General features: G+C 50.5%; 1 protein-coding gene and 1 pseudogene across 7 annotated transcripts; both read right to left on the bottom strand.

Annotated features, from left to right (window-relative positions):
* Positions 1-447: 447 nt before the first annotated feature.
* On the bottom strand, positions 448-27101 carry WHAMM (WASP homolog associated with actin, golgi membranes and microtubules). Of its 6 annotated transcripts, none has more exons than XR_016218364.1 (10): positions 26364-27096; positions 22377-22550; positions 18264-18414; positions 16949-17118; positions 15481-15646; positions 11980-12167; positions 6098-6206; positions 5797-5892; positions 3632-4112; positions 448-1148 (listed from the first exon to the last, which is right to left on the bottom strand). XR_016218364.1 is itself a non-coding variant. In XM_051834239.3 (10 exons), exons 1-10 carry the CDS (start codon positions 26967-26969, stop codon positions 823-825), a joined length of 2445 nt encoding a protein of 814 aa, XP_051690199.3. In that variant the 5' UTR covers positions 26970-27094; the 3' UTR covers positions 448-822. The 6 variants fall into 6 exon arrangements, 2 of the variants coding, with proteins under 2 accessions (XP_051690199.3, XP_089166899.1); XM_051834239.3 differs by having other exon boundaries at positions 6098-6184; positions 26364-27094; XR_016218366.1 differs by lacking the exons at positions 448-1148; positions 3632-4112; positions 5797-5892; positions 6098-6206 and adding exons at positions 12410-12613; positions 13273-13406 and having other exon boundaries at positions 12040-12167; positions 26364-27097.
* On the bottom strand, positions 6463-11973 carry LOC149123197 (ras-related protein Rab-7a pseudogene; annotated as a pseudogene). Its single transcript, XR_016218368.1, has one exon. The product of XR_016218368.1 is annotated as a ras-related protein Rab-7a pseudogene (transcript).

The raw sequence follows: 27101 nt of genomic DNA, 5'->3' as shown, positions 1-27101 counted from the left end.
CAGGCCCGAAGTGACGTGTGTGCTTGCACGGCAGTGCACTGGAGTTCTGGGACGTGGCATGAATGACAGAGCCACACGCCTCCCGGAAGGGTCTGGGCCCCTGAGGCTGGTCCAGGTCAGAGGGAGGTAAGCACCTGGTCAAGGATAGGGCCTTTCATGGACACAAGGGTGCGTTTGTTGTGATCTGGGGAAACCCGGGACAGACACCGTGCGACTCAGGGCGCTAAGGTCACTGAGCTCAGGGGGACGCTGAGCAGACGGGGGGGAGGGTGAACAGAGGACTTTGTGCTGGTTCTGTCCCCTTTCCTGGTCCTAACACAAAGCATGGAGAAAACAGCCCAGCGGACTTCAGGTCTGGAGGGGAGCTTAGTATTTGCACAGGCAGGGGTGCGGCTGAAACCCACCCAGCTGGGGAAGGCTGCGGCTATACAGCAGGTAAGACCCCAGTGTGTTAGAAATAGCTCTTTATTATGAGTTGACACAGTGCTCGATACATAAAATACATTCTATTTAAATATTTAAAGTTGCCCTGAACATGAGCAGTGTGTTCTGATTATGGCTAAGACTCGGGGCGTGCACGTTCAAGCCGTTCTGTGATAGTCCGCTGCTCCCCCTGCTCGCAGGCTGGCGGGGATGCCCTTGGGGTTCGGGGGCTGCTGCTGGGTTTCCCCAAGGGAAGACTGCGTCTGACTCCCCTGGGCCGGCGCACTCGCCCCGGGTTTCTACCCACCAGTGTGGGGCGGTCTCCACACCTCTGCTCCCCCGCCCCCTGCAGCAGCGTGTTGCATGGCCAGGCTGCCTCCATCCAGCATGGCCCGGGGCTTACTGGTCCCACTCGCTCTGGCTCTGCTCCGTAGCCACCGTCACCTCCTCCTCCTCCCCGGACTCCAGCTCCTCCTCGGAGTCGGCGGCCACCCTCTTGATTCTCTGCAGCGCGGCCTTGATGCTCTTCTCCAGGTCGCTGGCGGGTTTCTGGCCGGGGCTGGGGCTTGACTCCCGGTGGACTTTCTTCAGTTTGACCCCCTGCCGTATGGCGGCCAGGATGTGCTCGTTGACCGCGGCGCGGGGCGGGGGCCCGGCGGGCACATCCACGCTCCGGAGCGGGGTCCTGCCACGCCTTAGGGAGGCCAGCACTTCGTCCATAGAGCCTGCAACCCAGGAAGCACAGCAGGTGTTAGGATGGAGAGAAAACGAGCTCTCTCCCTCCCGGGCTGCCAGAGCAGTCGCATCAGTTAGCGCCCTGATGTCATAAATAATCACTAATCGCGGCTCTGCTGAAGCCCTGCGTCGGGTCAGCGTTAAGCTCCTGCTCGCGGCCAAGACGGCTTAACAGCTGACATTTTATCTTGGCCACGTGCAACCCAGCGTCTTCAAACCAGAGCCACTTAGAGGGACATCGTGCACAGCCGTCAGAATGCTGCCCTTCGAGGGCCGGAGGCTGTCACCCCTTCCTGCGGTGGAAATCCTCTGAGCCACTGGGCCTGACTTCGCTGCGCCCTCCTGTCCCCTCCTGTCCTCTCCTGTTCACTTCCCACTCGGCACACTCTTTTTTTTTTTTTTTTAATGTACCCTGCTGGGTTTAACTTTGCTCTTGGACATCAGCCGGTGATGAGTCACGCTATGCAGAGAAGTGAGAAGATTCCCACACTTGCAGGGCTCAAAGCAGCCTTTGAATCGGGAGCTCAATGAACAGTCTCCTGTGTGCCGCGTGTTTTAATTCCACCTCCGTTGCCCCAGCCCGCTACACGCTCGCTTTTGGAAGGTGTGAAATACGCTGTCAAGACACAAATGAGATCGGAGTTTCAAAGCGCTGGTGAGGAGAAGCTAATTCTCACTCTGCTACCTTGAGACCCCTGAGGGGGTAAGAGCTTTTTAATCACCTGCTGGATACGCGCGAGACCGCTGCCGCTAATTTAGACGTCCTCCGGACAAGGTCTCCAGGGGCGTAACCAGTTCTGGTTCAGGACTGAACGGCCACCTGCCAGCTCCTGCCCATTGGGTTTAGACTGTAACTTACTAAGCTCCCTCCTGGGAGAAGAAAACTCCACAATCGAGGGGGTTTGCCGGGGCAACCCCCTTTCCCATCCCCTTCAGGGCACTGGAGCAGGGTCTGTGAGTGGCACAGGGCTTCCCCAAACTGTGTGCGCAGCCGCAGAGCTGGGCCTGGGGGCCCTTACAGAGACCTGCCCACGTCCAGCTGCACCCCAGGCCACGCGGGCTCTGGCTCTTCACTCTCACACCGTGGTTGCAAACCCTGGGGAACACGGGCCGCCAGCTCTCCACCCAAAACAGTTGTGAGCATTTTTGTCTGTACCCAGTGCTAGGTACAGAGAAACCCCAAACTTAAGTTAACCAGAAAACTCACACGGCCAGTTCTGCAGGTCACTCCCATCAGCTGCCACAGGAACCTTGTGTGTTCCAGACAGGCGTGCTTACATATATATTTTAAAAGCAAATGGGAGGCCAGCACCACAGCTCATTAGGCTAATCCTCCACCTGCGGCGCCAGCACACCGGGTTCTAGTCCCGGCTGCCCCCTTCCAGGCCAGCTCTCTGCTGTGGCCCGGGAGTGCAGTGGAGGATGGCCCAAGTCCTTGGGCCCTGCACCCCATGGGAGACCAGGAGAAGCACCCGGCTCCTGCCTTCGGATCAGCGCGATGCACCGGCCATGGCAGCCATTGGAGGGTGAACCAACAGCAAAGGAAGACCTTTCTCTCTGTCTCTCTCTCTCACTGTCCACTCTGTCTGCCAAAAAAAAAAAAAAAAAAAAAAAAAAAAGCAAATGGACAGAGCACTTTGCTAAGACTTCTCTAAAATACAGACCCCAAAGCAGCAGGCCCTGAGTCTGACAGCCTAGTGGGGCTGAGAAACTTCTTCCTGCCAAGGACCCTTGTGATCTTTGTAGCATCCTTCGTGGGCCATACAAAACACTCAACTTGAAAACGAGCTGGCTATAGATGCGCTGAATTTGGAGTCCTGCCTACGATTGCCTTGGTGGGGCCAGACCCAGTAACTTCATGGGTCTTACACGGCCTGTGGGCCACACATTCCCCTCCCCTGCCCCAAGTGTCTTAAACAGTGTCCCCAACGATGTCTGAAGCCATAACTAGAACCATGAGCGACAACCAGAGCCCTCAGCCAGCCTGGAAATATTCACTTGGGTGCGCTGAACTCGCACAGACAAAAAGGGGCCGGGCCACTGCCTTTCAGAAGCCTGCCCGGGCCAAGGCTTCTCAGTGAGCCAGGGGGTCGGGGAGGAGAGCCGGCTAACGTTCCTCCACAGCAGCTTCCAAGAAAGATCCTGCTTCAGGAGCAAGAGTTTAATTCTGTAACGAAGCCCACAGAGATGCAACGGTGAGCTTAAAGCCAAGTGTAAACACACTCAGTGACAGAAACCCAACACATACCAAAGTCTCAAAAAAACCTGAGACAGATGGTTCTTTGACAGCCTCAGACACCGCTCGCAGTGCGTCACTGGGAGCGTGGGGGCGGGGTGCTCGAGCTGGGCTGGCGTCTCCGGCTGCACTCCCTTTGCTCAAGGCAGGCACGCAGAGGACTCTGAGGGCGCAGGGGAGCAGCCGGCGGCCCCTGGGGTGGGAACATGGAGCAGGGACACAGTCCCAGGACATTACCTGGGCCCTGGTGGCTCTCCCAGGCATCACGTGGCCTCTGGGCAGGTTGCTCACACACTAGAGGCAGTGGCTGGTCATCCTGGACTGTAGGCCTGAAGTGTGAACTTGGATGAACTTGAGACCAAGTTGGCAGAGCAGGGAGCGGCGGCGGCGGCGGCGGCGGCGGCGGCGGCGGTGGTGGGGGTGGGGGTGGGGGAAGAGAAAGGGGAGGGTGTTGAGGCGGCGGCAGGGACAAGTCCTCACTGGATGTGGAGGGTGTTTGGGCACCACCTGTCACAAAAACCCGGGCAGGGCCGTTTCCCACACAGTCTTGACACCGGGGGGGCTTCACAGGAGCGCCTTGGGGTGAGAGAGTGCTTCTGGGTTCCCACGGGGATGATGACACGGCGGGTGAGGGTGTCTGTGGGGAGAGGCCAGGGGACGGGTTTGGAGCCCCAGGTTCAGAGCAAGAGGTTCTTGGTACAGGCCGAGCTGGACGTTTCTGGAAATGAAGAAGTGTTGTGAAAAACTCAGCCCAAATGCAAACCATCAGAATGCCCAGGGAGGCTGCCAATCCGTCGACGCGGACGTGGGTCTAGACTGTAATACCCCTCCCACCTGTATCTGAAAGGCTTGCTGGCCAGCTGCGTGCTGAGTCAGGACCGAGCAGACGGGCGATGACAGTGCTGCAGCCCTGTCTCTTCCTCCCTATCACCTCCATGGGTGACCAGCGCCCCCTGGGGACAGGGCCTGAGCGGTCACAGCACACCTCACGGCCCTGCTCTCGTGAAGCGGTCACGTGGCTCCCCTTCCACTCCCCCTGCCGACCCTGACTCCCACCCAGGCCCTGATCCAGCCCGATTAAATCAGGATCCGCAGGGCCTGGGTGGACGGCCTCCGGTCATGGCAGCTACTGCTGGTCCAGGTACAGTGTGACGCTGGCAGCACGGCCCACACAGGACAGTGTTAGCAGGCCGTGCTTCCTCTACTCCAGTCCCGTCGATGACTGTGCCAGGTCTTGTTCCCTCTTTTGGGAGCACCAGTCACCTCGGGTCTTTATGAAGGGGTGGGAGGTGAGAGCAGGTCTGTTCTGGTCAATAAATTCAGTGATATTCTTTAATAGTTCCTATTTACTTTTTTTTTCAGAAAACTTTTTGCTTTTTTTGAATTTGATTAAGACTTACTTACTTATTTGAAAGGCAAAGTGACAGAGAGGGGCGGATCTTCCACCCACTGATTCCCTCCCCAAATGGCTGCAATGGCCAGAGCTGGGCCAGGAGCTTCTTCCAGGTCTCCCATGTGGGTGCAGGGCCCCAAACACTTGGGCCATCTTCTGCATTAGCAGGGAGCTGGATCTGAAGAGAAGCAGCCAGGACTTGAACCCATGCCCACATGGGATGCAGGTGGCACAGGCGCACCGTAACCCACTGTAACACAACGCCGGCCCCCGTTTACTTATAACAGAGCACGTTCATGCACTTAGGTCACAATGCTTCCGTGACAACGTGATAAGGGATTCTTCATCCCAAGTGAAGAAAACGGCCAGCTCAAGTGGACAGCAGCTGAGCCATTTTCCCTATGTAAACCATGGAGGGTGTGGTCCACACCACTTAGGAAGGAGGGGAGAGTAGAACCTGGGCGTGCCATGCGGCAGAAACCATGGTTTGCTTCAGCATGGTTTCTGAGACACTAATCTAGACTTGCTGACTTTTCTCGCTATGCCACGTAGAATGGTATTTTTGTAATTTCATGTTCTGAATGATCTGTTCATAATACTTTATACTTTTCTACTCACTTCCCAGAAAATCTGGGTGATGGGGCCAGTGCTGTGGCCTGGAGGGTTAAGCCGCCACCTGTGATACCAGCATCCCATTTGGGCACCAATTTGTGTCCCGGCTGCTCCACTTCCAATCCAGCTCCCTGCCAATGCACCTGGAAAAGCAGCGGAAGGTGGTCCAAGTGCTTGGGCCCCTGCCACCCACGTGGGAGGCCCAGAAGCTTCTGGCTCCTGGCTTCAGCCTGGTGCAGCCCCAGCTGGTGCAGCCATCTGGTGAGTGAACCAGCAGATGGAAGACCTCTTTCTGTCTCTCCCTCTCTCTGTAACTCTGACTTTGAAAATCAATCAACCAATCACCAGTCAATCTTGAAAAGAAAACAAGGGCGATGTGACTATGCCCAGACCTCACCTCTTTAAATGCTCTCAGTCGCTGGAGCGTTTTTTGGCGTTCTTGGTTTATCCACTCTTTGTTCTTTTGCTCCTCTTCTTTCATCTTGTCTCTTTTCTATTGAAACAAACATTTGTAAAATGCTCACAATCACCATCCAATATGTCTTGGCAAAGAAAGGCACTGTAAGACATTGGTCCCCGCCTGGGCTTCGGGGCCAGGCTGCAGGGCAGGCCCCGGAGGCAATGCTCCCATTCCCCCAGGCGTGGACCAACCCCGGGCCACACTGCCAAATGTACAGCCTTCGCCCTCGGCTACTCACCCTCTGAATACCGTGATGCTGATGAACGTATCTCCTGCTTTCTTCAGCCTGTTGCAGTCGGAGCCGATGATTTTCCTGGCACTGATCCTGGTGGAATAATACAGATCACCTACATGGTTTTTAATATTACCCTGGGCTACAGCACCAGGAAAAAGCATTGCATTTGGGCTGTCATGTAAGGTGTTTGTTGACATGGGCGGCAATGGTGTCACGGCCTCCAACCCACAGTTGTGTGACCAGCTGCTTGGGGGAATCACTTGTCACCACAAAGGGCTCTGAGAAGGAAAGCAACTCCCTGCCCGGGACAGGAAATGCAGGCAGCCCTCGCTCCCAAACAGGATGCGTTGCAACGATCTTCTTTTCTTTTCTTTTCTTTTCTTTTTTTTTTTTAAAGATTTAATTTATTGATTTGACAGAGTTACAGAGGGAGAAAGTTACATAACCCTCCACCTCACACACCTGCATTACAGGACTTAACACATAATCCAAAAATTTATTTGATAGAGTTATACAGAGAGTCTCAGAGATGGAGAGACAGACATCTTGCATCCACTGGTTCACTCCCCAAATGGCCACAACAGCCAGGGCTGGGCCAGGCCAAAGCCAGGAGCCAGGAGCTTCTTCCAGGTCTCCCATGTGGCTTCAGGGGCCCAAGCACTTGAGCCATCTTCCACTGCTTTCCCAGGTACATTAGCAGGAAGCTGGATCAGAAGTGGAGCAGCTGGGACTTGAACTGGCACCCATATGGGATGCCAGTGTCACAGGTGGAGGCTTTACCCACTATGCCACAACACTGGCCCCTAACAGTCTGTTCTGATGTGATTATTTTAAACATTTCCCCCAGGGGCCGGCACTGTGGCACAGCAGGGAAAGCAGCCGCCTGCACTGCCGGCGTCCCATAGGGGTGCTGGTTTGGGTCTGACTGCTCCACTTTGTTGTTGCTGTTGTTGTAGTAACAGCTATTTATCCATCGCACACACCACTGTATCACGCAAATCAACCTTTTGGAAAACTTAGACACAGAGGGAGGGGAGAGTTTCCCCCCAGAGAGAGGAAGAGCATTTCGGCTTTTCAGTCCTTGATAAAAGGCGCCATGATTCCTGTGTCCTACTGTACAGATCACCGCCATGAGCTGAGGTCCAAGTCCCGAGTCACTGACGCTCTGTAATCCAGACAGGGTTCAGCCCTCCATCTCACACATCTGCATTACAGGACTTAACACCTAATCCAAGCACTTCTTACACTAATTTATGCATTTTTAATTGGTTGCATATATTAACAAGCACTGTAAGATTCTTTTCTAAGAAGCATTAGGTAATAAATGGATACTGTAAAAAGATCTGATTAGTTAAAAGTAACAAGCATTAACAGGTACATAAAGAACTCAGCCTGATGAGACTGGGTGTGAGCCTGTAATGAAGCGCAGGGCACCAGGCTCCCCAAGGGGCAGCCTTCAAGGAGGGGCCAGGTGCAGGGTAAAGAGACCGCAAGATCATTAAAAAAACTAACAAGACAGAATAACTGTAAACAGATCTCTCTCTCTCTCTCTCTCTCTCTCTCTCTCTCTCTCCAGTAGACACACAGAATAAGATTCCAGTGCTGACTTACCAGCCTGTCCTGCTGCCATACACAAGGGTTTGTGTGGTGAGCAGGCAGGCCCCTAGGCGCCACCACAGGCATGGGCTAGAGTTTGCTTGCGTCAGATGTGTGTGTGTGTGTGTGTGTGTGAGAGAGAGAGAGAGAGAGAGAGCGCGCACGAGAGAGATGTGTTGGGTGTGGCTGTGTTTGGAGGGTTCCTTTTGGCAGCTGGAGGTGAGAGATGAATCTGGTTTAGGGGAGGAGAGGGGCTTGTGGCGGCAGGCCTAAGTGTGTTCTTGGGTTGTGAAGGACTCTGCTGTACTCTCACTGCCTCTCAGCGACTGCAGCTTTCTGCTGAGGTCTTGGCCCGGTTGTTCTTGTCCAGTTTGATGGTTCAGGAAATGCACCGCGCAGCTCCACCCCCATTTCCGCGCAATGGTCTGGAAGCCCTGCTCCACGCGGATGGCCTCCTTGGCACTGGTTTCAGAGTCAGGAATGTTGTTTTGCTGTAGCACCAGGCCTGGACCCTCTTTGTGGCCACTTGTCTGGTTTCAAAGTCCATCTCATTTCCCAACACAACAAAGGGGAAGTTTTCAGGATCCCGGGGACTGGCCTGGATGGGAAACTCCTCTCTCCAGCTCTCAGGGGTTTTGAACGTGTTGGGGGCAGTCTGTACCTCTGTAGAAGGCTACGCCAAGAGACTGGAACCGCTCCTGTCCCGTGTCCCAGGTCTGCATTGCAACTACCTGTCATCACCATGCCCTCCTTGGTCAGAAAGTCTGCCTCTATCGTGGCTTCCTGAGCTTCTTGCTCACATACTGGTTCACGAGTGGTTCTTACCAACTCCAGAATCTCCCAGGATGATCACCTCCAGCAGCACTTTCTTCCTGGAGATCATCTTCAAATGCAGCCACTGCGCTGGGGCCTCCGGGCTCCCGACAACAAGGAAACACAATGGAGGACAAAGGCGCACAAGTCCAAGTTCTGGTCCACAGCACGCTCAGGCGCTCTCTAAGCCTTCAACCCCGCCACTGCCACTTGCTCCACTTCTGGTCCAGCTCCCTGCTATGGCCTGGGAAAGCAGTAGAAGATGGCCCAGGTCCTTGGGCCCCTACACCCGAGTTGGAGACCTGGAAGACGCTCCAGGCTCCTGGCTTCGGACTGGCCCAGCTCAGCCATTTGGGGAGTGAAGCAACAGATGGAAGACCCCTCTCTCTGCCTCTACCTCTGTAACTCCACCTTTCAGATAAATAAATAGATCTTTTAAAAAATTTTTCCCAGAATGTTATAAATACTAATATTCCCAAACATACCTGCAAAAGCATCACCACCTGCAAGTACTGGTGAAGTTATATTAAAACTGTATGTGATGGGGCCGGCGCTGTGGCACAGCGGGTTAAAGCCCTGGCCTGAGGCGCCAGCATCCCATATGGGCACTGGTTCTAGTCCCAGCTGCTCCTCTTCTGATCCAGCTCTCTGCTGTGGCCTGGGAAAGCAGTAGAAGATGGCCCAAGTCCTTGGGCCCCTGCACCCACGTGGGAGACCTGGAGGAAGCTTCTGGCTCCTGGCTTCAGATTGGCTCAGCTCCAGCCATTGCGGCCATCTGGGGAGTGAACTAGCAGATGGAAGACCACTCTCTCTGTCTCTACCTCTCTCTGTCTCTCTGTGACTCTGTCTTGCAAATAAATAAAAATAAATCTTTTAAAAAAAACCTGTATGTGAGCCGTGCTTAGCCACTACCGTGATGGAAATCGACAGAATGACAAGGTGAGTATTCAGCGAGAATGTCTTAGGTCTCGGCCCCAGTGCCAAGCACGCCCCTGCCTGACGCCACGCTGTCCTCGTAACAACCAGGAGATCTGTGTTGTCTGTTATGTTGTGATCCTCTTTCAACAGGTGAGAAAACTCAACTCACAAGAGATTTAGGGGGCTGAACAGAAGATCTCATTCTCTGTCACTCTAGCTTTCAAATAAATAAAATCTTTAAAAAAAAAAAGATGTGGTTAATTTGCCTAAGGTCACACAGCCACCAAGTGGCCAAGCTGTGACTTCAATGCCAAGATGAGACCCCAGAGCCTGACCTCAACTCCCCAGGGTTCTGCTAACCCAGCGCCTTCCAAAGTCCAGCATTTCCAGAACTAGGCAGCGAGAGTCCTGGGACTTCACCTGGAAGGTGAAGGGTGAGGCTTGCAGTCTGGATTTAGGGCCGGTGCCAGGGCGGTGGGGGCTGTCCTCACCCTGCACACCTCTGCAGCACCACGCCAGTGCCCCGGCACCCACAGGGCTCAAAGTGTGGAGCAAAGCGTGAACTCCTAACTCCTGTCTGTATCTTCAGACCAGCAGAGGAACAGCTCCCACATCCAGATGCCACAGTTACACACACATGCAAAGGACATCCTCCAACACAACTTTTTAAATGTATTTCTGTTTGCATGGAAGAGTAATAACATTTATGTAATCCACAAAAGAAGCTGAAGGTTCATGTTTTCCTAATTCCAATAAGAAAATTTTAATACATACAAAATGGTGGCCGGTACCACGGCTCACTATGCTAATCCTCCACCTGCGGCGCCAGCACCCCAGGTTCTAGTCCCGGTTGGGGCGCCGGATTCTGTCCCGGTTGCCCCTCTTCCAGGCCAGCTCTCTGCTGTAGCCCGGGAGTACAGTGGAGGATGGCCCAAGTGCTTGGGACCTGCACCCCATGGGAGACCAGGAGAAGCACCTGGCTCCTGGCTTCGGATCAGCGCGGTGCACCGGCCACAGCACACTGGCCATAGCTGCCATTTGGGGGGTGAACCAACGGAAAGGAAGACCTTTCTCTCTGTCTCTCTCTCTCTCACTGTCTAACTGCCTGTCAAAAAAAAAAAAATACAAAATGGTGAATGAAAAAAAGTAGCTTTCTTTTATGTTGGAAAATATAAAGTGACTTAGTGTGTTTACCTACTTATATAATCATGCAGTTTTAAAAAATGAAGCAGGGGCCAGTGCTGTGGCGTAATAGGCTAAGCCTTACGCCTGCGGCACCAGCATCCCATATGGGCGCCAGTCCATGTCCCAGCTGCTCCTCTTCCCATCCAGCTCTCTGCTGTGGCCTGGGAAAGCAGTAGAAGACAGCTCAAGTGCTTGGGCCTCTGCACTCGCCTGGGAGGCCCAGAGGAAGCTCCTAGCTCCAGGTTTCGGATTGGCCCAGCTCCAGCTATTCCAGCTATTTGGGGAGTGAATCAGCGGAATGAAGACCTTTCTCTCTGTCTCTAACCCTACTTCTCAAATAAATAAAATCTTAAAAAAAAAAATGAAGCAAAAAAGTTTGACCACTGGGTACTAAGTTACGGTTAGACAGCATAAATAAGTTTGGGGGTTTTATTGGACAGTGGGGTAACTACAGATAATGATAAGGCACTGTATTATCTCATAAAAGCTAATGTACTGGCCGGCGCCGCGGCTCACTAGGCTAATCCTCCACCTGCAGTGCAGGCACCCCAGGTTCTGGTCCCGGTTGGGGCACCGGATTCTGTCCCGGTTGCTCCTCTTCCAGTCCAGCTCTCTGCTATGGCCCAGGAAGGCAGCGGAGGATGGCCCAAGTCCTTGAGCGCTTGGGCCCTGTACCTGCATGAGAGACCAGGAAGAAGCACCTGGCTCCTGGCTTCGGATCGGTGCAGCGCGCCAGCCGTAGTGGCCATTTGCGGGGTGAACCAACAGAAGGAAGACCTTTCTCTCTGTCTCTCTCTCTCTCACTGTCTAACTCTGCCTGTCAAATAAAAAAATCTTGAAAAAAGGATTATGAATGTTTTCACCACAAAGAAATGTTAAATATTTGAGAAGATATGCTTTGTAGACTTAAGTTATATGATGTAAATGGAAACATCATGCAGTACCCCATAAATATGTACAAGTGTTAATGTATCAATTAAAATTTGTAATGAAAAAAATCACTCATCGAGTATAAGATCTGAACTGAGTATATCTGTGATTGACATTTGGTGATCAATAATTTACAATAAAATATATTTAGAATTTTCTAGGGTTGAGTATCAGAGTTTTACCTATCAGGGTTTTAAAAGCTCCTGCTATGCAATGGCACTCAGCAAACAGTTGTTGAATGAATTCATCAAAATGCAGAGACTATGGTCAGTGCTCAGATCCCAGGGGAAATAAAGGACGTGTTAAAGGATAGCTGAAACATCTTAACTGCAGCCACTGATCTCCAAATAAACACACGAGGTAAATCACCGCGTTGGTATAAACCTTACTGTACTGATCTCAGAACGCAGGAGGGCGGCCCCGTAGCAGCCGCAAGCGCCCACCTTGCGGTTCCGGAGCCGGGCTCTTCTGGCGCAGATACTGCCCCGCCGGGACTCCAGCTGCCGGCGCTGCCGGCCGAGCTCGCACACCTCCAGATGCTTCTCGTCCTGCAGCGCCCCCGCTTGGTCGATGGCTTTCAGGTCCTCCGGATTTTCACAGGGATCGTAATAGACAACTTCATTCTGTTTCTCTAAAAATATGTGAATGATGCTTTTAGAAGACATTTTGTCACACACAAAAATGCATTAAAAATGTTGAGATGTTAGCAAGCTGAAGACCACGCGTAATTCTCCCACCCAGGGAGAGTCACTATCAACATTTAAGGCCTGTGTGCCAGTATACACATTCTCACACAGCTACACCTGCCAGCAGAGTTCTAAGGGAACATCTCCGTGGGATGGAAATACAAATTTAAAAAAAAGAATTATTTACTTGTTTGAAAGGTAGAGACAGCAAGAGAAGAGGAGAAAGAGAGAGAGGGAGAGATCGATCTTCTATCTGTTAGTTCACTCCTCAAATGACCACAATGGTGGCGACTGGGCCAGGCCAAAGCCAGGAGCCAGGAGGTTCTTCCAGGTCTCCCATGTGGGTGCAGGGGCCCAAGCACTTGCCATCTTCCACTGCATTAGCAGGGAGCTGGATTAGAAGCAGAGCAGCCGAGACTCAAACTGGTGCCCTTATGAGATGCTGGCACTGCAGGTGGAAGCTTAACCTGCCACACCACAGTGCCGGCCCCAGAATACAATTTTAATGACGACATAGTATTCACTAACAACTCAAGCACACAATACTGTCGCCACGTTCCCGTTTCACTGTGATGAACACCTCTGGGGATAAGTCTGTGTGTGTCTGTTTTAGTACTTCTTTAGCAGATGGCTTTTGAAGGGGCATAAGACCATTGCCAATTGCCCTCCAAAAAGACATGCACATTCCACCAACAGCACCCCATTCGTATTCATAGTAACAGGTGCATTAATGCTATTCAGTCTTGACTACACACTGACTTTTTTAAAGCAGTACAAAATAAAGAATCAAATGTTCTCCTTCCTTCCTTAGACCGGCTAGACCCTATTCCCAGAGGAAAACCTTATGAACCATTTGGTGTTCACCCTTCCAAATTAACTCTTTTTTATAAAAAATAGTTTCTTCTTAAATATATTAAATGTGTATAACTTGAAATCATTGCAAAATTTTTGAATACTAAGAATTAAGTGTTCAGGAGCTCCATGAATGAAATGATTAAACTTGAAGGAACTTGGGAAGGGAGGGACATTTACATAAGTGCAGAGACATACCACGTTCTTGGGTGGGAAAAGTCACAATTGCAAAGATGACAGCTCTTCCCCAAGCCATCTCTAGTTTTAAGCAATGTCCCAGTCAAGATTCCAGTGCTTTGTTCTGAACTTGCCAAAGTGACTCTCAACTTCATCTGGAAGAATAAAGGAGTGAGAGCGTCAGCAGCCTTGTGGGGAGGTAGAGCAACGAGGCGGGTGCTCGCCCGACCAGACGCTGCAGTGTGTTTCCAAGATACGGTCCTAGGAACAGGCTGGAGCCGGCACCAGGAGCCACTCACAAGTCCCTGGAGGAGGACAACCCCTAGATAGACCAGGGTGACGCTGGTAATTCTGGATAGAAAAGAGGGCCAAAGTACTAGGGAAAATGTTGTTAACATCAGTGAGTGCAGGGCCAGCATTCAGCCTGGGGTTAAAACTCCTGCACCCACTCTCAGGGTACCTGGGCTAGGTGCCTGCCTCCAGCTCCAGATTCCAGCTTCCTGCTGACGCAGACCCTGAACTGGGTTCCTGACACCCACATGGGAGACCTGAATTGAGTTCCCAGCTACTGGCTTCGGCCATTGTGGACATTAGTGGGGTGAAGCAGTGAGTGACAGCTCTCCCCCACTGCCTCTAAATCAAATTAAGTCAAATCAAATTCAGTCAGTGATATGGAACTGCTAACAACTGGGAGGGGAAAAGTTAGACTCCTACCCCCAGTCAAAATGAATTTCATGTGAATTAAGGAGTTAAATTTTGCAAAAAACAAAATCATAAAAATACTAAGAGAAAACCTAAGTAAATACGGGTGTGATTCTGGGATGAGGAGGACTTTCACAAGTATAACAGCAAAAGCAGAAACCATGGAGAAAAGAATGACAGATGCGACACCACGTAAGAAAAAGCAAATGACAAGGAGAAATTATTTGTAACATCTGACAGATAATACATCAACATCCTTAATATGGAAAGGAAACGGTCCAAAGAAAAAGGGACAAAGACCATGAGTAGGCAATTCATAAAATAAAGCAAGTGGCCAATAAATATTCAAAGCTGCATTCAGTATTACATATGGTTAAATAAATGAAAATCTGAAGGTGCCTTTTGTTCCTATCAAGTAGGCAAAAACTTAAAGTAGTGCCACTGAGTATGGGAAAACACCTACTCTCACACTACTCTGATGATGAGTGTCATTTTGTATGACCTGTCTGGACCAGGACCATTAGGTGGTAAGAAGTTTAGAAATTAGAAAATATAAGTGAGGGAAAATCATATGTCAATGCTGTCTTAACAGATATATATATCAAAATGTAAAATATGCCTTGTCCTTAACCCAATGTTCCACCTATAGAAATTTGTTCTAAGGAAATCTCTACACAAAGACACGTGTAAAGGAAAGTTGTCCGTTGTATGCTGTTCAAAACAGTGAAAAGCTGGAAATCACAGTAGATCAATGTAACGGAATACTACGCAGCCATTAAAATGTGGGTGTTGGCTGGCACCGAGGACCACTAGGCTAGTCCTCCACCTGCGGCGCTGGCACACCGGGTTCTAGTCCCAGCTGGGGAGCCAGATTCTGTCCTGGTTGCTCCTCTTCCAGTCCAGCTCTCTGCTGTGGCCCGGGAAGGCAGTGGAGGATGGCCCAAATGCTTGGGCCCTACACCCACACGGGAGACCAGGAGGAGGCACCTGGCTCCTGGCTTTGGATCAGCACAGCGCACCAGCCGTAGTGGCCATTTGAGGGGTGAACCAACGGAAGGAAGACCTTTCTCTCTGTCTCTCTCTCACTGTCTAACTCTGCCTGTCAAAATAAATAAATAAATAAATAAATGAATTTTTTAAAATGTGGGTGTTTTCATTTCTTATTGAAATGGAAAAATGGTTATTATCAATTAGATAAACAAGAAGTTGTGGAACAGGATATATATTTTTGGTTTAAAATTCTGATATTTATTCATACACATTGGCATGTAAGAAACGATAAAATGTTACACAGCAAATTGTCACTACTGATGACGGGATTGAGATCCTACTGTTTCTTTGTTTTGTTGATTATTTAATAATGATTATATTATTTGAATAATAAAAATACTAAAAGGAAACTTTATTTCACAAATTTCAGTAGATGAAACAAATAATTTACAAGAAATAATTGATAATACGGCCTGTATTTCCTTAAGCACGTAATTTAAAACTTTTTTAAGCCACACACGTAAATATAAAATTTACCTTTTATAAGTCTTTTAATAGAGTCCAGCTGTGTAGTGAGCAGTATTTCTTCATTTCTCAGTATCTCAAATTTAACCTCATACAGTTCTAATTGAATTTCATAATACTGTATTTCTAATTCATCTACAACATCTATATTTTTTGCTTGTTCTGGAAGGTCTTCCATCTTGTTTTCATGGAGAAAAAAGAGTGAGTTAAAATAATTAGCATGTTCAAAGCAAACTTTAGACGCATTCTAGCTGTTTTCTATTCCTTGCTCCGTTCTCAAAATAAAACAAGCAAAGAGGGAAGAAACATTTTTGTATTGCATCCAATGAGACAAAAATGCTTGATTCAACATGTTACAAATGCTCTCAGCCTTGAAATGTGAAAACATTTAGGTTTTGAGAGTGTTGTGATGGACTGAATACCTGGGTCCCCTCAAAATGCGTATGTGGTATCTCTAATCCCCAATGTGATGGGGTTTGGAGGTGGGGGCCTTTGGAGTTCATTAGATTTAGATTTCTGTCCAGAGACTGGTGTGGAGGGTTGCCCAGGGGGCACTAGGAAAGTCCCAAGCTAAGGGCCTTGTACAGGCTCCCCAGCTCTACCCAGAACTGCAAATCACCTCCCTGGGAAGACCTACTGGATCATGGGAAAAACACACCCTAAGTAGGGTTCTGCAGTTACAAGAACGCTTCTAGGTTTGTAGTTCATCACGCTGCCGCAGTGGTCAGCTTCTAACTGTCCGGCCTGCCTGCTGCTCTTCTGCAGCGTGTCCTGTGAATCCAGCTCTGCTCGCTCGCTCTGCTCTGGGGAGTTCTTTCACCACCTGTGACACCAGCCTCCGCGGCTGCCTCTCCCACAGCCAGGGGGGCCCTCATGATGGGATCAGTGCTCTCAGAAGAGACAGCTGCCTCTCTCCATGCCCACGCATCAAGGAAAGGTGTGTGAGCACACAGCAAGGAGGCGGCTGTCCACAAGCCAGGGAGAGAGCCCTCCAAGACACTGAATCTGCAGCCCCAGAACTGTTGAAAATACACATCTGTTCTTTAAACCACTCAACCTAGGCTATTTTGTTACAGTGGCCAGCACAGCCTGAGCCAGCTGAGACAGGTATTTAGAGTGTTTTCTGCTTTAATGACGTAAGATTACAGGAAAAAATGGAAGTGACTATGATTTGGGATTAAAATGATCCCAGGATTAAAGATGCACCAAAAACACTGCTGGGTTGATTTTAAAGTATGTTGCCTGCTTCAGTACTAATTTCAGCGTGACTAAAAAGTGAATCCCAGAGTGCACTATTTCAAATGCATCTTGACCAAAGGGAAGCTTTGCACCCATCCGCTACAGTCTCTGAATTCTTACCTGCAGTAAGTGGAGCAGGTGAAGAAAGGAAGCTCTTTGACAGTGCCCAGAAAGCAAGGGCCTGGCTCAAATAAAAGTGTATTTTTAAAACAAAGTCACCTTGCTTTACCCTGTGTCTCACCTTTCCCCGAATTTCAGCTCTTTGCTGATTTAAGCACAGTTCTTTGGCTCTCATGAGTTGCAGAGTCTCTCGGGCCAGCATTAGCTTGAGTTTTTCTAACCTGGGAGCTGCTGTGGCCCAGGCAGCCTGGCCAAATCTCTTCCTGTCCTGTTCCATTTGTCTCTGCATTCCTGTTGGGTTATAATTAATGAAATAAAATATAAGTACAACTCATTAAACTGGAAAAAGTTTATCCTGAGCTAATCTTTCATTTACTGCTTCTCATATCACTTACAAAACATCTTTTCTATAGAAAAACTGTTTTAATAACTTTTTTACCATTGCTAAAGTAATACATGGTCATTAATATCAAATTTTAGGTACTCCACTTTAAAGAAAGACAAGAATCCAGGCTGGCATGTGGCACAAGCTGCCACCTGTGATGCCAGTATCACACATGAGTGCCAGGTCAATTCCCAATTGCTCCACTTCCAATCCAGCTCCCTGCTTATGCGCCCGAGAAGGCAGCAGAAGACAGCCCAAGTGCTTGGGCCCCTGCATCCACGTGGGAGACCTGAAGAAGCTCCTGGCTCCTGGTTTCTGGTATGGCCCAGTTCCGGCCATTGTGGCCATTTGAAGAGTAAACCAGCAGATGGAGGATCTCTCCCTCTGTTGCTCTCTGTCTCTTCCTCTCTCTGTAACTCTTTCTAATAAATAAAATAAATCTTTAAAGAAAAAAAGAAAGGATACTAATAAGTGACAATCTCACCTAGCCAAGACGACTGCTTCTCACATTCTGGTGCACGCATTCCGACTGTTTCTATGTCTAGCCAGACTGACAAGCCAACACAAGCCCTATGTGGTCTGACCCCACCTGTCTGCCAGCCTTCTCCCCCTTACCACATTCTCCTATACTCTGCGATCCAGCCCCGCGGGTTTCCAGTGCCTCCTGTTTGCCACGCTCTCTCAAGCCAGGGGCCTTGGAGGACGCTCTCCCTTCTAGCTGCTCCGCTCTTCCCTCACTCTCTGCCACCTCCACTTCCATTTACCCTTCAGATCTTGGGGCGGGAGGCCTCCCGTGGCTGCGCTGACTGAGCCCCGTGTCTATCTCACAGGCTCTCAGGACCCAGCGTCCATCTCCCTCACGTCACCACTGCCACTGCCATTCTCCACGTGCTGAACAAATACATGATGAAGACTCTCCCCACCCTGTGCCTGCTTTCGCCTATCCTTATACCAAATTCTCTGCCCCTAGAAGACCCAGCTCAGGGGCACTCAGCTGCCTCCTGAAGAAAATGAAAGGTATGCACGTCACGTCACAGCACCGTGTACACACCTGCTAATGCTGCTACTGTTTCCTTAAAATAATTCACCGTGATATCTTGAATGGAGACAACGGCGTCTTTGGCCTGTCTGGCCCATTCCTTGGCTTCCTTCTGCAGGGCGGCGACCCTTTTAGGACCCAGGTCATCCTCATCCAGGGACTTCTACGTGGAAAGAAGAGAAAATTGTCTCAGGAAGAGATCACAGCAATGAGAGAGCCGTTAGGAAACCGTGAGGAAGCTGGCACGTGCATTGTTCTACTTTTATTAATACTACTTGGTCAATAGGATTTTTTTTTTTTAAGATTTATTTATTTATTTGAAAGGCAGAGTTACAGAGAGAAAGAAAGAAGAGAAACAGAGAGAGAGAGAGATCTTCCTTCCACTGGGTCACTCCCCCAAATGGCCACAATGGCCAGGGCTGAGCCAGGCTGAAGCCAGGAACCAGGAGCTTCTTCTGCGTCTACGATGTGGGTGGCAGGGGCCCAAGTACTTGGGCCATCCTCCACTGCTTTCCCGGTACATTAGCAAGGAACTGGATCAGAAGCAGAGAAGCCAGGACTCGAACGGGTATCCATATGGAATGCCGGCACTTCAGACAGTGGCTTAACCCGCTGTGCCACAGCACCCACTCCTTCTTGGGTCAATTAAATGTTTATTCATTTGGCAATCTCTTATTGAGTATATGAAAAAGTTTCTAAGTGAGGCACTGCCTGGGGGAAGAAAGGGGGTATTCTGTGGCATAAATAAAAACAAAACAACTTGCGGTTGCTGTCGGGATGTTTCCATCTGTCAATAATCACGCACAACTGTTTAAGTGAGATCTGTGTTGTTTAGCACTCAGCATGGGGCCGGGTACATAACTGTTGTCATGGTTTCTTTGTGTGACATGATAGGAAGCTGTTGAACAATATAAAATCACCTAAAAAATGGTTAAAATCTATGCACTCACAATTACGACATCACGGAAACGGACTGAATGTTGTGTCCTCCCGAAATCCATATCCGGAAGCCTGACCAGTGGAGAGGTATTTAGAGATGCGGCATGTGGGAGGAAAGTGGGTGTGAGGGTGGAGCTGTCGTGATGGGACTGGTCCCCTTATGGAAGGAAGAGGAGACACAGGCCCTCCCCACTCTTCACCACGGCAAGATGATGGCCAACTAGGAAGCAGCCCTACCAGACTCCAGATCTGCCAGCACCTCGGTCTTGGACTTCCTGCCCCCCAGAACTATGAGAAAAAGAAATCCTCTGCCCAACCTACAGCCCAGTGCTGTAACAGTCAGAACTCTGACAGGTGCCACCATCCAGTTTTCCTTTTATGAAAGTTCAATGTGGTAACATGAGAAGTATGCACAGGGAAATGCAAATCAAAGCCACAGTGAGACACCCTTCATACCCACCAGGTGGTTACGAACGGAAAGATGGTAACGAGTGTCGGAGAAGATGTGGACACACGGGGGCCCTCGTGTGCCGCTGGTGAGGATGTGAGTCAGTGAACTTGCTCTGGAAACCGTCCAGCAGCCCTTAAGACGGCTAAATACCGAGTGTGTGACTCAGCAATTCCACTCAGTACATAAGAGAAATGGAAACTATGTTCACACAGAAACAGGTAGACTAGGGCACCGGTGTTGTGGTACAGTGGGTTAAGCTGACCCTTGCGACACTGGTATCCCATATGGGCATCAGTTTGAGTCCCAGCTGTTCCACTTCTAATCTAGCTCCCTGCTAATGGCCTGGTAAGGCAGTGGACAATGGCCTGAGCGCTTGGGCCCCTGCCAAGCACATGGATGGAGTTTTAGGCTCTTGGTTTCAGCTTGGCTCAGATCTGGCTATTGTAGCCACTTGGGGAGTGAACCAACAGATAGAATATCTTTCTCTATGGGTCTCTCATCATTTATTTATTTTTTTAAAAAGACTATTTATTTGAAAGGCAGAGTGACAGAGCAAGACATCAATCTTCTATCTGCTTGTTCTATTAAAAAAAAGAAAAGAAAGAAACCAGTACACGGATGTTCATATCAGTATTTTCTTTCTTTCTTTCTTTCTTTTTTTTTGACAGGCAGAGTGGACAGTGAGAGAGAGAGACAGAGAGAAACGTCTTCCTTTGCCGTTGGTTCACCCTCCAATGGCCGCCACGGCTGGTGTGCCGCGGCCAGCGCACCACGCTGATCCGAAGCTAGGAGCCAGGTGCTTCTCCTGGTCTCCCATGGGGTGCAGGGCCCAAGCACCTGGGCCATCCTCCACTGCACTCCCTGGCCACAGCAGAGAGCTGGCCTGGAAGAGGGGCAACCGGGACAGAATCCGGCACCCTGACCGGGACTAGAACCCGGTGTGCCAGCGCCGCAGGCTGAGGATTAGCCAAGTGAGCCGCGGCGCCCGCCTCATATCAGTATTTTCATAATAGCCAAAAGTGGAAACTACTCAAATGTCCATGAATAGATAAGAAGGAAGGTAGTATATCCATATATGATGAATATTATTTGGCAATAAAAAGCAATGAAATCCTACACATGCTACAGGTGGATGAACTGTAAAACATTATGCTACATGAAAGGAGCCAGTCACAAAAGACCACACACCACACATTCCATGATGCCATTTACATATGATGCCCTGAATAGGGAGATCCACAGGGGCAGAAACAGATTGGTGGCTGCCTGGGCTGGAGGTGGGGTCCTGGGAGGGACTGCTCAGGGGCATAGGGTTTCTTTTCGGGGCAAAGTGTTCTGGAATTAGATAGCAGGAATGGTTACACAACTCTGGAACTACTAAACCCACCAAGTTGTACAACTTAAATGCATGATCTGTGAATTAAATCTCAAGAAAGCTGTTATTGAAAGAGGAAAAAAACAATACCTGCAGGAAGTGAAGACTCTCCCAATGGTAGACATTCAAGATAATGAGCAGAACAACTCTATCCACAGCCAGAGTGCCGTGCGTGCCATCTGACCGTGACACGGCTGTTCTTGTATGATACTTGGTATGGATCACGTGAGGAAGTATGAAAGGATGACCCATAGCAGGGACAAAATCAAGAAATCTCTCTGTCGTCTTTCGCTGCCGGCTGCTGAGAGACCCATAGCTCCTGTTTAGCTCCTGGGGCTCTGGATTCATCTGTTAACACGGGGATAACAATGACTCCTTTTCCGAAAGTGCCACAGGCTTATTCAATGGTGCCATGAAATAACAATGATGACAGGGTTTATTAAAGTTTAGATTATTGAATTAAAAACTAGGTCCTGCTGCTCAATTTTCTAAGAAATCTGCCTGTGTCCGTTGCAACAAGTAAATATCACATCAAAAACTATTCATCAGATGAAAAAGTGCTAATCCTTTACATGTGCAGAAATCTGGGGCTGGCATTGTGGCACAGTGGGTTAAGCCACTGCCTAAGACATCAGCATCCAGTATCAGAGCAATGGTTCGAATCCCAGCTGCTCCACTTCCGATCCAGCTCCCTGTAATGTGCCTAGAAAAGTAGCAGAGGATGGCCCAAGCTTGGGCCCTGGCCGTGGACACTGTGGAGACCCAGATGGAGTCCTAGACTCCTACCTTCAGCCTGGACCACCCTGGCCTGGCAGTCATTTGGGAAGTGCACCAGTGGATAGAGGAAGGTCGTTCTCTCTCTCTCCTCCCCTCTGTGTCAGTCTGCCTTTCAAGTAAACACATTTTTTTTAATGTGCAGAAATCTGAAGATATTAAGAGGATGACCTAGGGGCCAGCGCTGTGGCCTACAGTGCCGGCAAATATGGGCGCCAGTTTGTGGCCTGGCTGCCCCTCTTCCAATCCAGCTCTCTGCTAATGGCCTGGGAAAGCAGCAGAAGATGACCCAAGTGCTTGGGCACCTGAACCCATGTTGGAGACCTGGAAGAATCTCCTGGCTCCAGCTTCAGATCAGCTCATCTCTGGCCATTGAGGACAACTGAGGAGTTAACCAGCAGATGGAAGACTTCTCTCTCTTCCCTCCCCTCCCCCAGTAACTCTGCCTTTCAAATAAATCAATTTTAAACACAATTTGAATGTGTCTACAATATCATTTAAGCATAAGCGTGGAAACACAGATTGGCCTTTAAATGAGACTGAAGAAAGTAGTAAAACCAAAAAAATATATATAAGGACAACATACCAAAATACCAAGCTTACATGACGTTGCAACTTCTCGCATGTCTCTAAACGGCTGTAGCAAATACTGGAAGAGCGTGGTTGCCACAGTAACTAACTCCTGGTACGCTTCATCTTCCTCTTGGTAAACTTTCATTAACGCCACCATGGTGTTGGCTTCTCCATGTCCTTGAAGGATCTGGGAGGCAAAATGTAAATAAAGCTCAAGTCTCTATTTATAAGATCACACATACCAAACAAAACTAACCAAAGAAACCTTAATGTTCTCAACTTTAATACATTGATTTTAAACATGGCTTAAATAGGAGAATGTTATAGTCCTCCAACCAAAGTGACCAATAAAACAGCAACGGTTTGTAGGACATTAGCCTAGTGGTTAGATGCCCACATGCCCCACTGGAGTGCTCAGGTTCAATTTCCGGCTCCAGCTCCTGACTCCAGCTTCCTGCTAATGCAGACCCTGGGAGTCTCAAGTAATTGCCTCCCACATGGGAGAGCTGGACTGCATTCCTGGCTCCTGGCTCCTGGCTTTGGCCTGCCCCAGCTCCAGCCTTTGCAGGCCATTTGGGTAGTGAACTAGAAGATGGGCGATCTATCAGTCCATCTGTCTGCCTATCTCTCTCTCAGCTTGTCAAATTGAAAATAGAAAACAAGACTAATTAAATAAAGTATGCTATATATATGGCAGAATAATACCATACTCATTCAGCACTGCTTTTTTTTTTTTTTTTTTTTTTTTTGACAGGCAGAGTGGACAGTGAGAGAGAGAGACAGAGAGAAAGGTCTTCCTTTGCCGTTGGTTCACCCTCCAATGGCCGCTGCGGCCGGCGCACCGCGCTGATCCGATGGCAGGAGCCAGGAGCCAGGTGCTTTTTCCTGGTCTCCCATGGAGTGCAGGGCCCAAGCACTTGGGCCATCCTCCACTGCACTCCCGGGCCACAGCAGAGGGCTGGCCTGGAAGAGGGGCAACCGGGACAGAACGGCGCCCCGACCGGGACTAGAACCCGGTGTGCCGGCGCCTCTAGGCAGAGGATTAGCCTAGTGAGCCACGGCGCCGGCCTTCAGCACTGCATTTTTGAAGACTGATTAATTATGGGGACTTTGCCAGGCGCCGCAGCTCACTAGGCTAATCCTCCACCTGCGGCGCCGGCACACCGGGTTCTAGTCCTGGTTGGGGCGCCGGATTCTGTCCCAGTTGCCCCTCTTCCAGGCCAGCTCTCTGCTGTGGCCCGGGAGTGCAGTGGAGGATGGCCCAGGTGCTTGGGCCCTGCACCCCATGGGAGACCAGGATAAGTACCTGGCTCCTGCCATCGGATCAACACGGTGCGCGGGCCGCAGCGCGCCGGCCGTGGCGGCCATTGGAGGGTGAACCAACGGCAAAGGAAGACCTTTCTCTCTGTCTCCCTCTCTCACTGTCCACTCTGCCTGTCAAAAAAAATAAAATAAAATAAATTATAGGGACTTTTATATCATTAAATGTGGCAAAAATTAGAGTATAAAGTTTTGTCTCAACTATGCAATATGTACACAGGCAAAGGGACCCAAAAGAGTCAGAAGATCATTAATGGCAGTTATCTTTGAGTTGTAGATTGTGGGTGACATTTTGTCATTTGACTTTTCTAGCCACAAAGGCTTGATGAGGTTGTCCTCTTTTTTAAAGCTCATACAGACATCCTGAGATGTCTCTGAGCACTTCTCCGGCATGCCAACTCCTTGAGTGCCCCAGGCTACTACTCCCACCAAGCTCCCACTGAAGAGTCTTAGCTGTGGCCCTGCTCTCTGCTGAGCATGGCGTCTGACGCGGGGTGGGAAGTGAACCGAGGGATTTATATTCTATGGGAGCTCATTTGTCAAGAAATTACATCACAGCCGGCGCCGCGGTTCACTAGGCTAATCCTCCGCCTTGCGGCGCCGGCACACCGGGTTCTAGTCCCGGTCAGGGCGCCGGATTCTGTCCTGGTTGTTCTTCTTCCAGGCCAGCTCTCTGCTGTGGCCAGGGAGTGCAGTGGAGGATGGCCCAGGTGCTTGGGCCCTGCACCCCATGGGAGACCAGGAGAAGCTGGCTCCTGGCTTTGGATCATCATAGCGCGCCGGCTGCAACACGCCGGCCGTAGCAGCCACTTGTGGGGTGAACCAACGGAAAAAGGAAGACCTTTCTCTCTGTCTCTCTCTCTCTCTTTGTCTAATTCTGTCAAAAAAAAAAAAAAAAAAAAAAAGAAAAGAAAAAAGAAAAGAAAAAAAAATTACATCACACCCTGGAGAAGAGAACTAGAATCAAGCTACAGATTTTTTTTAACTCAAAAAAATTCCTTTGTGTTCGATTTCCATCCTTTTTTATTTATTTATTTTTCAGTTTTTATCTTTTCTCCATCTTCTATCCTTTACTTAAAGATAAATTGATCTACTTTCAGCAACACTTTTAATAAGGTGCTCAAAAAAAAAAAAAAAAAAAAAAAAGGAGGATTCCCTGAACAAAATTCAACACATTAACACGAAATAGTAAACGTAAGACAATGGGTACCCTTCAACCTTATTTAGAAGAAGTGCAGAGTTACAACATTCAGCTTCATTTTATGTATCCTAGCAATCTTAGCAATCAGGCTAATTCTAGAATAAATTGCTTTTCTGCTCTAAATACAAGAGCATCCAGATATGTACGCTTGCATGGGTATGATGTATCTTACGTTTAAGTCTTCCTCCATTGTTAAGCTGCAGGTGACGGTGAACTGTATGGCTGTGAACAGCCAGTCCAACAGCAGGAACTATACACTGAATGCTCTAACAGCTCTGAACGAACTTCAAGTGAGGGACAGTGTAAGCTTCCCAACAGGAAGTACTACATCATAGAATGCTGGGGTTTAAGGAGAAGCTACGGCCGTGGCTCACTTAGCTAATCCTCCACCTGCGGGGCCGGCACCCCGGGTTCTAGCCCCAGTTGGGGCACCAGATTCTGTCCCGGTTGTTCCTCTCTCAGGAACAAATACCAAGCTTACATGACGTTGCAACTCTGTGGCCAGGGAGTGCAGTGGAGGATGGCCCAATTGCTTGGGCCCTGCACCCCATGGGAGACCAGGAGGAAGCACCTGGCTCCTGGCTTCGGATCAGCGCAGCACGGCAGCCGTAGCAGCCATTTGGGGGGGCGAACCAACAGAAGGAAGACCTTTCTCTCCCTCTCTCTCTCTCTCTCACTAACTCTGCCTGTTAAAAGAAAAAAAAAAAAAAACAGAATCAACTCACACACAGCGTTCAGATCTTTAAGCAGAGCACAAAATCACCCTGCTAACATACTGCTCTAGTGGTCATTTTAATTCAAAAGCCTCTCTGTTTAGCTGAAGAGGAGATAATTAAATTTGGAAATGTAGCTGAATTATTCTTATACCTCTAGAGAAATCGTCCCCATTAATAACAAGAAAAGGCCCAGGGCTGGAGTGGTGGCCCAGCAGGTTGAGCGTCCGCCTGGGACCCTGGCAACCCATATGGGCACCGGTTCACAGCCCACCTGCCCCATTTCCAATCCAGCTCCCTGCTAACTGACTGGGAAAAGCAGCCGAAGGCGGCTCACGGGCTTGGGCCCTTGCCACCCATGTGGGGGACCCTGAGAGAGCCTGCTGGCTTCCCAGCCCGGCCCAGCCCCTGCTGTTGTAGCCATTTGAGGAGTAAACCAAGAGACGGTTCTCTCTTCCTACCACTCTGCCTTTCAAATTAAAAAAATAAATAAATAAATAAAAAGGACATATTTAGGGTATAGAATAACACACCCAACTTTGGATATTCTTAGTGGGCTGTAGATTAATGAACCTGATTTCCGTCTCGCCCCCTCCCCTTAGTTTCTCTAAACCTATCACCATCACCAGGGCGAAGGTGAGGGGCCCAGCCCAGCTCCTGGATCTGACGCAGCGTCCTGGGCCTTAAGCGGCCCCCTCCAGGGGACGGCCCCGGTGCACCTGCGCCTGTCCCCGCAGCCCCCCGCGCTCAGCCCCGGGCGCCCTACCTGGCGCAGCCGCGCGCCCGCGCCGGCCCACCGCGCGCGCAGGGCCCGCTCCCGGAACTCGCGCGTGCCCTCGCAGTCGGCCGCGCCGCCCTGCGCGGGGAAGAGCGCGTCGCGCACCGTGGCGCCGCCGCAGCCGTCGGCCGCCGCGCCCAGGTAGCGCTCCAGCCGCCCGCACAGCTCCTGCAGCGCCGCGTCGCCGGGGCCCGCGGCGCGCGCCGGCCACACCAGCGCCCACAGGCCCCAGGCCCCGCCGCCCGCGTCCAGCTCCGGCGGCAGCCGCGGGAAGCAGCGCTCCAGCGGCGGCCACAGCGCCGCCAGCTGCCGGTGCGCGCCGCGGAGGGCGGCGGCCGACAGCAGGCCGGCCCAGCTGGGCGGGGGCGCGGCCGGCTCGGGGTCCGGCTCGGGGTCCGGCTCGGGGTCCGCCTGGGCCTCAGGCCGCTGCCGCCGCCGCCGCTGCGCCGTGCGGTCGTGACAAGTCACCGCGAACTTGGCCTCCGCGTCGTTCCAGGCCACGAGGAAGCGCAGCTGGTGCCGCTCGGGCCCGGCGAAGAGGTCCTCGCGGAGCGGCACCCAGCCCTCCAGGCTGTCGGGCTGCTCGTCCTCCATGGCCGCCGCGGCTAGCGCCCCGCGGGCTCTGCTCGCCCCGGCCCACGGGACCTTCGGACCCGCGGCATAGTTCGCTGGAGCCTGACTCGCGTCAGTAACGCAGCGTCGCTTCCTCGGCACTTCTCATTGGCT

Source organism: Oryctolagus cuniculus, chromosome 12 (assembly GCF_051225735.1).
Source record: "Oryctolagus cuniculus isolate XC-2025 breed Fujian yellow rabbit chromosome 12, ASM5122573v1, whole genome shotgun sequence".
NCBI lineage: Eukaryota > Metazoa > Chordata > Mammalia > Lagomorpha > Leporidae > Oryctolagus > Oryctolagus cuniculus.
Note: the sequence above shows the minus strand (reverse complement) of the source record. Positions and strands in the feature narration are given on the sequence as shown.

Bases quoted from the DNA above. Each gene is read 5' to 3' on its own strand.
- WHAMM (XM_051834239.3), bottom strand. From the start codon at position 26,969: ATGGAGGACGAGCAGCCCGACAGCCTGGAGGGCTGGGTGCCGCTCCGC. The intron at 18,415-22,376 runs GTATGTTGTCCT...CTTTCCACGTAG, and splicing joins CATGTAAGCTTGGTATTTTG to AAGTCCCTGGATGAGGATGA. The intron at 15,647-16,948 runs GTGAGACACAGG...CATGAAAACAAG, and splicing joins GAGCTGAAATTCGGGGAAAG to ATGGAAGACCTTCCAGAACA.